At 39.1% G+C, this 13,512-nt stretch overlaps 1 protein-coding gene across 1 annotated transcript; it reads right to left on the bottom strand.

Moving 5' to 3' along the window:
- Positions 1-492: 492 nt before the first annotated feature.
- LOC131662691 (uncharacterized) lies at positions 493-1,239 on the bottom strand. The gene has a single exon (XM_058932547.1). It carries the CDS (start codon positions 1,237-1,239, stop codon positions 493-495), a length of 747 nt encoding a protein of 248 aa, XP_058788530.1.
- Between the last annotated feature and the right edge of the window lie 12,273 nt (positions 1,240-13,512).

Raw genomic sequence — 13,512 nt, 5'->3', positions numbered from 1 at the left:
TACGCCGTAGCGAAAGATGAGATTGTTCACGATAAATCTTACTACCACCTGTCGAGTAACATTGGCGTAAGAGGCAACTTTGACATATTTGGTGAAGTAATCAATGGCGACCAGGATGAAACGACGTCCGTTTGAAGCCTTTGGTTCAATCATTCCAATCATATCAATTCCCCACATAGAGAAAGGCCATGGAGAGGAGATAACATTGAGTAGCGTCGGAGGCACATGGATCTTATCAGCATAGATCTGGCATTTGTGGCACTTCTTCATATAATTTGTAACAATCAGATTCCATTAACATCCAATAGTAACCTGCTCTCAGTATCTTTCTTGTCATTGCATGTCCATTGGCATGAGTGCCAAAAGATCCTTCGTGAATTTCTTGCATTAATTGGTTTTCTTCATGTCTATCCACGCATTTGAGCAATACCATGTCGAAATTCCTTTTGTATAGCACATCCCCAGTTAGGAAGAAATTACCGGACAATCTTCTCAAAGTTCTTCTGTCTTTGCAAGATGCCCCGGTGGGTACTCTTGTTTTTGCAAGAAGACTTTAATGTCATAAAACCACGGCTTGTCATCTGTGATAGCTTCAACGGTGAATACATGACCCAGCTTATCCAGGCGCATGGTTGTAATTTGAAGAGCTTCATTTGGAAACTTCACTTGATACATGGAAGCTAAGGTAGCCAATGCATCTGCCATTTGATTTTCCTCACGAGGTATGTGATGGAATTCAACTTTGTTGAAGAAGGTTAGCAGTCTTCGAGCATAATCTTTGTAAGGAATTAAACCAGGATGACGAGTTTCCCATTCTTCTAGTCCCATGATACAAACTTCATACTCTACCATATTGTTGGTGCAGTCGAACATCAGTCTTGCAGTAAATGGTACATGAGAACCTTGTGGCATAACAATGATTGCCCCAATTCCTTTACCATAAGTATTAACAGCTCCATCAAATATCAAACCCCATCGGGATTCAGGATCAAGTCCTTCTCCATGTAAAGGTTCCTCATAATCTTTTAATTTCAAATACATGATCTCTTCGTCTAGGAAGTAGTCTTGCAAGGATTGGTCATCATCAATAGGTTGGGAGGCCAGATGGTCCGCTAAAATACTTCCTTTGATAGCTTTTTGGGCACAATATTGGATATCGTACTCTGATAATATCATCTGCCAATGGGAAATTCTTCCAGTCAACGCAGGCTTTTCAAACAAGTATTTGCTTGGATCCATTTTGGATATGAGATATGTTGTATGAGTCAACATGTATTGCCTTAGCCGGTGAGCAACCCATACAAGAGTGCATCAAGTTTTCTCGAGCAGTGAATATCTTGTTTCACAGTCGGTGTAATTTTTGCTCAAGTAATAAATGTGTGGTAACCGGCTAAAAAATTTTAATAAAAACAAAGCCGCCACCCACTACTTGTTTTAGGCAAGTGGGAAACCTTAAAAAAAATGAGATTTTTGGGTAAGTAGGTAAATTAGGCAAAGGGAAGGTGTTAGGCACCCTTTTCCTCCCTTGAACTCAAGGGGACCCATTTAGTCTTTAGGTTTTATAAAAAGGTTTTGACAATTGTTGACTAATAAATTTTAAAAAGGCCTCATGTAGCATCATTGTCCAAAAAGGAGGAAACTCAAGGGTTTGTAAAGTCAAAATAAAAAAAGTATCGACAATAAAAAATAATAATTTTTGTAATAAAAGGGTTTTCTTTATATATTACGACCAAAATTATAATATTAAAAATTAAAACAAAAGCGGTTTTCCAAATAATTCTCAAAAGGGTAAACCCAAAAGATTTTGATAGGGTCATTGTCAGATCGAGACAACAATGACCAAATGCCAAAGACCATGTATGGTAAAAAGGGGGTCATTGTCAAATCTAGACAAGAATGGCCAAATGGCCAAAGGCTAAAATACGTGTATAGTAAAAAAGTAGGGCCTCAATGCATCATCATTGGCCAAAATAAGTTTTTTTTAAAAGGGGGCCTCATGTTAAATCATTGGCCAAAAGGTTTGATTTTGAGATTGAGTTTGAAAAGGGGAAAGGGTTTGTCGGCCGTTGTCGGTTAATCGACAATGGCGGGTTAGGGTTGTTCAAGACAACCCTAAGACAAACCCTCGGAGGGAAGCGTAAAAAAAAAGTTAAAAAGGTGTGTTTTTTGTGAATTTTGTAAATTGTACGTGAAAGTGAAAGTGGGAAAAAAGGTCCCTTTTAAGGTTGTCAAAACCCCTTTTTATAGAGTTAGAGAATTAGGTTAAAATCCATAAAAGGAAATAACCCATATCCAAAAGCCCAAAATTTTCCATTAATAAAGATAGGAGAAAAAGTGTGAAAATGCCACTTATGGGATTCGAACCCGTGACTTCTTGCTTGAAAGCCTTATTCCTTACCAATTGTTCTATGTTATTTATTTGAAATAAAAACCCAATTGAAAGCATATGAAAGGCGAGCACATATTTGTTTAAAAATATAAATAATTTACAAGTGAATTATTATATTTTTAAAAAAAATTATTACAAAAATCCAAAATATAGTAAATATACCAAGGAAGTTTATAAAATCAAAGTTTAAAAATAATTTTGAATTTTGAAATCGAGCCTCATATTTTATGAATAATAAGCTGAATTAAATACACACTTTTATTTGATGCACACCCCCATTTTATAATTTTGGTCACACTTATATACATATATATTTTAATACATACGTATTTTAAATGATGTGCCAATAAGAAGGGACAAGTCTTAGTGGGTCAAATTTGGGGTATGACAGTTGCCCCTATTTAATTACTCTTTGATTGAAGGGTGCGAGAGTATGTAGTTCTTGTACGTTTGAATCGAAGAGTTATTAAATACCGGAAGACCCCGAAATTTGCCCTGAGTTTTAAAAGTTGTGATAGTAAGTGGCGAGATAATGATGACGTGGGTATACGAAATTCTCGACGCGAGCGTCGGAAGGGCAACGAAAAGTTAGAAACTCACGACTCGAGGGTCGAGAAGTAAACGATATATTGAAAACTCACGAATCGAGGGTCGGAAAGAAAGTGGTATGTTAAATACTCACGACTCGAGGGTCGAAAAGGAAATAATACGAATAGAAACTCACGACTCGAAGGTCGGAAAAGGAAATGATAAGTTGAAAACTCACGACTCGAGGGTCGGAAAGGAAGTGGTATGTTAAATACTCATGACTCGAGGGTCGGAAACTCACGACTCGAGGGTCGAAAAGGAAACAATGTGTTTAGTAACTCACGACTCGAAGGTCGGAAAAGGAAATGATAAGTTGAAAACTCACGACTCGAGGGTCAGAAAGGAAGTGGTATGTTAAATACTCACGACTCGAGGGTCGGAAACTCACGAATCGAGGGTCTGAAACAAAATGATATGTTTAGAAACTCACGACTCAAGGGTCGAAAAAGTAAATGGTAAGTTGAAAACTCACGACTCGAGGGTCAGAAACTCATATTAATGATTACAAAGGGGCTAATCACAACACGGGGGTTGTAAACTCACAACTCGAGAGTCGGAAAGGCAATGGTATGTAATATTCATAACTTGAAAGTTTGAAACTCACGACTCAAGGGTCGAAAAGGCAATGGTATGTAATATTCATAACTCGAGGGTTGAAAACTCACGACTCGAGGGTCGAAAAACAAACAAATCACAACACGAGAGTTGGAAACTCACGGCTCGAGGGTCGGAAACAACACCAGTAGTTTTCTAGAGCAGACACCAAATGAGCACTTACTTGGATTCAGACACAGCTTGTATTTTCTCAAACGTTGGAACAACTTCAGTAGATGCCCTACATGTTCTTATTCTGATGCACACTTGGCAATCATGTCATCCACATAAACTTCAATTTCTTTTTGTGAATCATATCATGGAAAAGAGTCGTCATGGCTCTTTGATAAGTTGCTTCAGCATTCTTCAGACCAAGTGGAATTACACGGTAACAAAACGTGCCCCAAGGCGTGATAAAAGTTGTTTTCTCCATATCTTCAGGTGCCATCATGATTTGATTGTAACCAGAGAATCCATCCATAAATGATAAGACTTTAAACTTAGCAGTGTTGTCTACCAGCATATCAATGTGGGGTAGCGGGAAATCATCTTTCGAACTTGCTCTATTTAAGTCTCTGTAATCAACACACATTCTTACTTTTCCATCCTTCTTGAGAGCGGGCACTATGTTGGCCAACCATTGAAGATATTCTGATGTGATGAGGAAACCGGAATTGATTTGCTTTTGTACCTCTTCTATGATCTTGTCTGTAATATCTGGGTGAGTTCTTCTCAGCTTTTGCTTGACAGGCGAACATTATGGTTTTAACGGTAACCTGTGCTCTACAATAGTGGTATCCAACCTAGGCATATCTTGGTAGCTCCAAGCAAAGACATTCACATATTCTTTCAACAAATCAACCATTTTCTCTTTGACGCTTGCTTCTAACGATGCCCCAATTCGCACTTCTCTTTTCTCTTCTTCAGTACCTAAATTGATTACATCCAAAGGCTCTTTGTGCGGCTCAATGATCTTTTCCTTGTGCTCAAGTAGACGGGTGATCTCTTCACTATTCTCTTCTTCAGCTTCGTACATAGGGTATTAAAAGTTGGGAGAGGGCCTAGGATCATTGTTTTCAGTGGGTTTATCAAGAGATAATCTGCATATGATTTATGTTTTGCTTTTTAGGAACAACTAAAAGAACAGGTGTGTCGTACGCTCGCGAAATGTGATGAACAGAATCGCCACCAATATATTTATCCCATCGAGGGAAAGGAATATCAAAAAACCTAGAATAAAGAAAGGATAAGAGAAGGTCTTACGACCAAAGATCGGGTAAGAAGTCGATTACGCGAGGGGAAGGTATTAGTACCCCTCACGTCTGTGGTACTCCACAGGATCCACTTATGTTTGTTCTATTCTAAGGGTGTATAAATCTAAAGCTTAATTACTAATGGAATGCCTGCGAAAGAAAGAAAAAGAAACATGGGGAAAATAAGGTTTATAAATAGTTGTGCTCACTTAGGCCCCGCGACCTAATGCCTACGTATCCTTTTCAGGAATCAGAGCGCCGTAGTTCGGCTCTTTAGTTTTTGTTTGTTTTTGTGTTTTTTAGCGGACGGAATTACATTCGCAATCTAGCGTCAGGATAGCAGCTCGTTGAGTGGAGACTTATGCGTTACCAGTCTGCGATCGAAAGGAAGCAACATGTCCGATTAAGGGAAAGAATGCCCTGAAGGCAAGTGAGAGAAGAGACAAGATTGGTTTGTGTTTTTTAGGGTAATTCCATGATGAATAAAACCCAATACAAGGCTTCGCACCACTTCATTACTTTGTTTAGGTCTAAGCCTTTATTAGATGTTTTTGATGTTTTTGATTGGTGATTTTTAAGGGGAATTAATATGCGAGTTGAATCACATAGAAGTGTGTAATGGTAGAGAAAAAGATTAGGGAATAACCCCACTCATTTCTCTCCCATTACATAGTGATCGAGAAACAGATTAGGGAATGAATCCCACTCATTTCTCTCCCACTAAGTGATTGAGAAACAGATTAGGGAATAGATCCCACTCATTTCTCTCCCACTATTAGTAAAGTGTGATCCGCCTCTTCCTTTATTAAATGTTTTAATGTTGAAAAGAGAAGAAAAACTAGCCTAAAACGATCAACTAGACTAATGTTATGATTATACCTAATTGTTAGGATTTTAAGGGAAAAGACTAAGCCTAATATTATGAATTATAGGTCCTAAACCTAAAGGGAACATACAAGTGAATTTACAATTTCAAGTAAAAAATTACAAGTAAACAATGATACAAAATTAGTACAAAAGTGACCAAAAGAATGACTTGAAAATAAAGCACCAAACATGAAAACAAATGATTCAAAATATAGTGCGAAAATGAAATAAAAGAACTATTATTTTTTATGACTTTTATGAAGAAAATAAGAATTCTAATCAAGCAAAAGAATTAAAATAAAAGCCTAAACTAATATTTTCATGATTATTTTCTATGTCAAAAATTGTATTAAAGTCTAAGAATTAATAGGATAAAAATTAGCATTTATCACCTAAAGAAAATTGGTAGAAATCTAATTAAACCTAAATTAAGATGTAATTGAAACAGGGGGTGTATGACTAAAATGATGGTGCAGCAAGCAAGGCGCAGGCCTACTGGTACAGGCCCAAGTGAGTATTTTTTGTTACAGAATTTCTCTAGCCAAAAATGGCAGTGACGAGTCATAGGGGTGTGAGGAGCAAATCGGCCCATGGTGATTATTGCTTGATCCATATATTTTCAGAATTAATATTGTTATTATTCAAAAAACAAAACAATTAATTAAAATAATTAAATAAAAAAAGAATTAAATGGAATTGGATTAAGAATTAGGGTAAACATGTGACGTTTCAGCTTCTCCTATTAACTCTCTTTACCGTATCCCTCTCTCTATCGTATCTCTCTTTCATCTCTCTCAATAAATCGCTCCGCCGCGCCGGAGTATTACAACGCCAACAAAATAAACAATATTCATGTCATGCCATAAAGGAATGATAAACCAAAAATTATTCAGGTAGCATGTTAACACATCGGAATATTCTTAACAACTGAATAATCAAACATCTGGAGTCGAAGACTCATAATTCAACCATAAACCATAAACAAAACAGAAGTTTATCAGCCAATTCTAAAATAACGTTCCCGGTGTTACACGACCAGAGCATGACACAGACCCAACTGACTCTATCGAACTACTTGACGAGCTAATCCTCACCAAGTACACAAGCTACTCCTCAATCTGAAAAATAACAACAGTAAGGGTGAGTTTCATTCGCATTAACAAATGTTATAGGTATATAAACAATACAACTTCATCCATACATTATTCACCCAAAATCAATTATATTCAGATAGTATAGCAACATTCATACCAAAATACACACAAATTATAACATTGGACAACTTCCATTCATGTTACAATTATACACAACAACCTAATGCAATGCAACTAAATGCATGTGGTACCAAACATGGGATAACCCATCTCACCGATCCACCACCATAAAGATTCGGCTACTTCTCTCACCAATTCCACACAATGGGAATTAGCTACCGCTGTCCCACCACCATAAGGGATACAGCCCACAACATGATTATGAAATGCATGCATCACATACCGCATGCTAATCATCAACACCAAACAACTGAACAATCATAATCATCAACCAATGCAATAACAATATAAACTACCACAACCAATTAAATCAAGTGTTTAAATTAAATTCGAGTCACAACTCAAACACTATTTTATTGCATATATCACTGAATTAGCCTCACCATGTTCGAAATGGCACATCAAACAGACTAACGGTTAAAAAGTTATACATCGTTAAACTTTAACAAAAATCCCAAACAGCACAGCACGCGGCGCCAACATCCACACGCGGCGCGAAGCGAGGAAAAAGTTACGCCTTCGCGGCGCCAACACCTACACGCGGCGCGAAGCGAGGAAAAAGTTACGCCTTCGCGGCGCCAACACAGGTACGCGGCGCGACCTGTGCGTATCAAAACATCCTGACATTCAGCCCACCTGTTCGCGGCGCCACCCTGTGCATGCGGCGCGAACCGGTGATTTCAAAAACCCCAACCTGCAGAAAACAGCATTCTATACCTCCCAAATACTCTCAAATCATACCAGTACGAATTTCAGAAAAATAAATCACACATACGACATAAATTGCACGTTTACACATTTCATCACCAATCATCATTCACAACCTAAATTGAATCAAAGTTCTATAAACCCCAAAACCCCAAACCTGACATATAATCCAATTTCGAAATCCTAACATACAAATTCCATCGAATCATTCATACAACCCATAATAGAGGTTAATGAGAAGAATCCCCCCTTACCTTAGCCAAATTCTTGAATTGGTTCCTCTTCCTCTTTGGCTCTCCTTCACGCTCTTCAGTTCCTCTTCTCACAGCTTCTGGTTTCCACGTTCTAATTTTTTCCTTCTCTTCTTGTTTTCCTTTATTTTATGAAAAACATAAAATTAGAAATGGGCTCTTACACAATTACACCCCCACTTTACTAATTCCACCGCATGGCCCAACGACTTAACATTTCATTATTTTTCTCCATAATTCAACAAAATGTTAATTTCTCATAATTAATTTAAAACTTGATTAAATTAATTAAATAAGAATTTTCGGGATGTTACAACTCTCCCCCACTAAAGAGTTTTCATCCTCGAAAACATACCTCAAGCAAATAGTTCCCGATAGGAATCTTTCATCTGGCTTTCTAACTCCCAGGTGACGTTTCCATCAGCTGGTCCTCCCCAAGCTACTCTGACTAAAGCTATTTCCTTGCCCCGCAATTGCTTCAGTCTTCTATCTTCGATCCTCACAGGTAACGTTTCAACCGTTAAGTTGTCTTTAACCTGCACATCATCCACTTGGATCACGTGGGACGGATCCGAAATGTATTTCCTCAATTGAGACACATGAAATACATCATGCAAGTTAGCAAGCATTGGCGGTAACGCAATATGATATGCCACTTCTCCCACTCTTTCCAAAATTTGGAATGGTCCAATAAAACGCGGAGTCAACTTCTTTGACTTCAAAGCACGACCAATACCCGTCATAGGAGTAACCTTCATAAACACATGATCTCCCTCTTGAAACTCAAGTGTCTTCCTCCTTTTATCATAATAGCTCTTTTGACGACTCTGAGAAGCTTTCATCTTCTCTTGAATCATCTTAATCTTCTCCGTAGTCTGTTGTACAATTTCTGGTCCAATCACAACACTCTCACCAGCTTCGTACCAACACAATGGAGTTCTACATCTCCTACCATACAATGCCTCAAACGGAGCCATACCTATACTCGAATGAAAACTGTTGTTGTAGGTAAATTCAATCAAAGGCAGATAACTATCCCAAGCACCTCCTTTTTCTAACACACAAGCACGTAACAAGTCTTCTAACGACTGAATTGTCCTTTCAGTCTGTCCATCCATCTGCGGATGATAAGCAGAACTTAGTCTCAGCTTAGTACCCAAAGCCTTCTGCAAACCCTCCCAGAACTTCGACGTAAATCTTGGATCTCTATCTGACACGATACTCGAAGGAATACCATGTAGACTAACTATCTTCTCAATATACAATTGAGCCAACTTTTCCATCGGATAATCCATTCTTATTGGTATAAAATGTGCAGACTTCGTCAATCTGTCTACCACGACCCAGATAGCTTCACAATTCTTAACAGTTCTCGGCAAACCCGAAACAAAATCCATTGATATGCTATCCCATTTCCACTCAGGAATAAACATCGGTTGCATAAATCCAGATGGCTTCTGATGTTCAACCTTTGACTTCTGACAAGTCAAACAAGAATACACAAACTCGGCAATTTCTTTCTTCATTCCAAGCCACCAAAACAGCTTTTTCCAGTCATGATACATCTTGGTAGCACCAGGATGAATACTTAATCCACTACGGTGTCCTTCTTTGAGAATACTCTTCCTCAATTCGGAAACATTAGGAACACAAACACGGTTACCAAACCTGATAATACCATTCTCGTCGATTCTGAATTCACCTCCCTTGCCTTGGTTAATCAGAGTCAACTTGTCCACCAATTCTACATCAGCTTTCTGACCTTCTCGAATTTCTTCCAAAATACCACTAGTCAGCTTCAGCATTCCCAACTTAACACTGACAGGAGTGTCTTCGCATACTAAACTCAAATCTCGGAATTGTTCAATTAAATCCAATTCTCTTACCATCAGCATAGACATATGCAAGGACTTCCTACTCAAAGCATCGGCAACCACGTTTGCTTTACCCGGATGGTAATTCAACCCAAAATCATAATCCTTAAGGAACTCTAACCACCTCCTTTGCCTCATATTCAGCTCTTTTTGATCAAAGAGATACTTCAGACTCTTGTGATCACTAAACACTTCAAACCTCGAACCATACAGATAATGTCTCCACAACTTCAATACAAATACCACTGCTGCCAATTCTAAGTCATGAGTCAGATAGTTTCTCTCATGCACTTTGAGTTGTCTCGACGCATAAGCGACTACCTGTTGATTCTGCATTAGTACACCTCCTAGTCCCAACAACGAAGCATCACAATATACCACAAAAGATTCCGCCGGATTCGGCAAAATCAAGATCGGCGCACTAGTCAACCTCTTCTTCAACCCTTGGAATCCTTCTTCACATTTCGAATCCCAGATGAATGCTTGACCCTTCCTAGTCAACTTAGTTAACGGCAACGCTAACTTTGAAAAACCTTCAATGAACTTTCTATAGTAACCCGCAAGACCAAGGAAACTACGGATTTCGGAAACTGACTTCGGAGCTTCCCATTGAGACACTGCTTCTACTTTCGTTGGGTCAACGGCAATACCATCTTTAGAAATTACATGCCCAAGAAAGCTTACTTCACTTAGCCAGAACTCGCACTTTGATAGTTTCGCATAAAGTTTCTTTTCCTTCAGTAGTTCTAATACCACTCTTAGATGCTCTGCATGTTCTTCTTCACTCTTAGAATATATTAGAATATCATCGATAAATACCACCACAAACTGATCCAGGTAAGGATGAAAGATCCTATTCATATATTCCATGAAAACTCCCGGTGCATTAGTTACTCCAAATGGCATCACTGTATATTCGTAATGGCCATACCTTGTTCTAAATGCCGTTTTCTGAATATCGTCCGTCTTCACCCGAATCTGATGATATCCCGACCTCAAGTCAATTTTGCTGAACACACTCGCACTAACCAATTGATCCATCAAATCATCAATCCTCAGTAATGGATACCGATTCTTGATAGTAACTTTATTCAGCTGTCTATAATCCACACACAATCTCATAGAACTTTCTTTCTTCTTTACCAACAACACCGGCGCACCCCACGGCGACACACTAGGACGAATGAATTCTTTTTCCAGTAACTCTTCTAGCTGACTCTTCAACTCTGCTAGCTCAGATGCCGACATACGATACGGCGCCATCGACACCGGACTAGTTCCAGGAACTAACTCAATAGCAAATTCTACTTCCCTCTCTGGCGGTAACTCTCTTACATCTTCTGGAAAAACTTCTGGAAATTCACATACTACCGGTAAGTCTCCACTCACCACTTTCTTCTTCACTTCCATGGATGCAATCACCATAAACACGGCAGCCCCGTCCTTCATTGCTTCATCCACTTGTCTAGCAGTCACTGCTACACCCTCAACGCCGACATCTTCCGGAAAAATAACCGTCTTCGTGAAACAGTTGATATGAATTCGATTAAATTGCAACCAATTCATACCCAGGATGACATCAAGTTGTTCCAACGGAAGGCACACTAAGTCCATTCCGAACTCTCTACCAAAAATATCAATTGGACAGTTCAAACAGGCAAACGAAGTAGTCACTGAACCCGACGCAGGAGTGTCAATGATCATACTTCCATTAATCTCAGATATTTCCAAATTCAGTCGTTTAGCACAATCCAATGAAATAAACGAGTGAGTCGCTCCAGTATCTATTATTGCAATTAAAGGAGTGCCATGCGTAAAACACGTACCTTTAATCAACCGATCCTCTGGAGTAGTCTCTGAACCAGATAAAGCGAAAACTTTACCCCCAGCTTGATTCTTCTTTGGTTTAGGACACTGTGGACTAATATGACCTTCTTCACCACAGTTATAACAAGTCACCGTCCTTCCCTTGCATTCAACGGCAATGTGGTCTGCTTTACCACACCTGTAGCACTTCTTCTCTTCGCTTTTGCACTCGTGAACACGATGTCCAGGTTCCCCACACTTAAAGCACTTAACAGGAGCACTAGAGTCTCCCCCACTAGGCTTCTTCCAACTTCCAGCTTTATAATTACCTCTACCATATGGTTTACCACGGTCCATAGGCTTCTTCCCTTTCTTGTCAACTAACTCGCGAGAGTGAGATGACTTCAGCTTGAGGTTATCCTCTTCATAGATCCTACTACAGTCCACCAAATATGTAAACCGACGAATCCTCTGGTACCTGATTCCCTGCTTAATTTCATCACGGAGACCATTCTCGAACTTAACACACTTCGAAAATTCGCTCGCTTCATCATTGTTATAGTGGACATAGTACTTGGCCAGCTCAACAAACTTTGAAGCATACTCCGGCACCGTCATGTTACCTTGTGTCAGCTCCAAAAACTCAACTTCTTTCCTGCCTCGAACATCCTCAGGAAAGTACCTCCTCAAGAATTCTCGCCTGAATACAGCCCAAGTGATCGCTACACCTGCAGATTCAAGTTCATCTCTACTAGCCATCCACCAATCATCAGCTTCTTCAGACAGCATATGAGTCCCATACCTCACCTTCATATTTTCAGCACAATCGATCACTCTGAAGATCCTTTCGATTTCCTTCAGCCACCTCTGAGCTTCTTCGGGATCGTGCGTGCACTTGAACAACGGAGGATTGTTCCTCTGAAAGCTATTCAGCTGCCTGTCAACACCAATACCAGCCCCATTGGCATTTCCTCCTAATACACCAGCAATCATGCCCAGAGCCTCAGCAATCGCGTCGTCATTTCTTCCTCCTCTTCCGGCCATTGTTCTGCTAAATATCAGACAATATTCATTAGAACAAGAAGTATCGACAGTGTCAACTTTACACTAATCGTATACGAAGGATTAACCGACACTAAGACTCTGACTCAAACGACCGACTATGCTCTGATACCACTATTGTAACACCCTTCTAAACCCCGCAGAAATTAACATTAAAATCAGAGTAAAACATGAAGAAGAGTATTACAACGCCAACAAAATAAACAATATTCATGTCATGCCATAAAGGAATGATAAACCAAAAATTATTCAGGTAGCATGTTAACACAGCGGAATATTCTTAACAACTGAATAATCAAACATCTGGAGTCGAAGACTCATAATTCAACCATAAACCATAAACAAAACAGAAGTTTATCAGCCAATTCTAAAATAACGTTCCCGGTGTTACACGACCAGAGCATGACACAGACCCAACTGACTCTATCGAACTACTTGACGAGCTAATCCTCACCAAGTACACAAGCTACTCCTCAATCTGAAAAATAACAACAGTAAGGGTGAGTTTCATTCGCATTAACAAATGTTATAGGTATATAAACAATACAACTTCATCCATACATTATTCACCCAAAATCAATTATATTTAGATAGTATAGCAACATTCATACCAAAATACACACAAATTATAACATTGGACAACTTCCATTCATGTTACAATTATACACAACAACCTAATGCAATGCAACTAAATGCATGTGGTACCAAACATGGGATAACCCATCTCACCGATCCACCACCATAAAGATTCGGCTACTTCTCTCACCGATTCCACACAATGGGAATTAGCTACCGCTGTCCCACCACCATAAGGGATACAGCCCACAACATGATTATGTTGAGCAT

This window comes from Vicia villosa, linkage group LG1 (genome assembly GCF_029867415.1).
Source record: "Vicia villosa cultivar HV-30 ecotype Madison, WI linkage group LG1, Vvil1.0, whole genome shotgun sequence".
Classification (NCBI taxonomy): domain Eukaryota; kingdom Viridiplantae; phylum Streptophyta; class Magnoliopsida; order Fabales; family Fabaceae; genus Vicia; species Vicia villosa.
The sequence above is the reverse complement of the archived record's forward strand: the minus strand, read 5'-3'. Positions and strand labels throughout refer to the sequence as shown.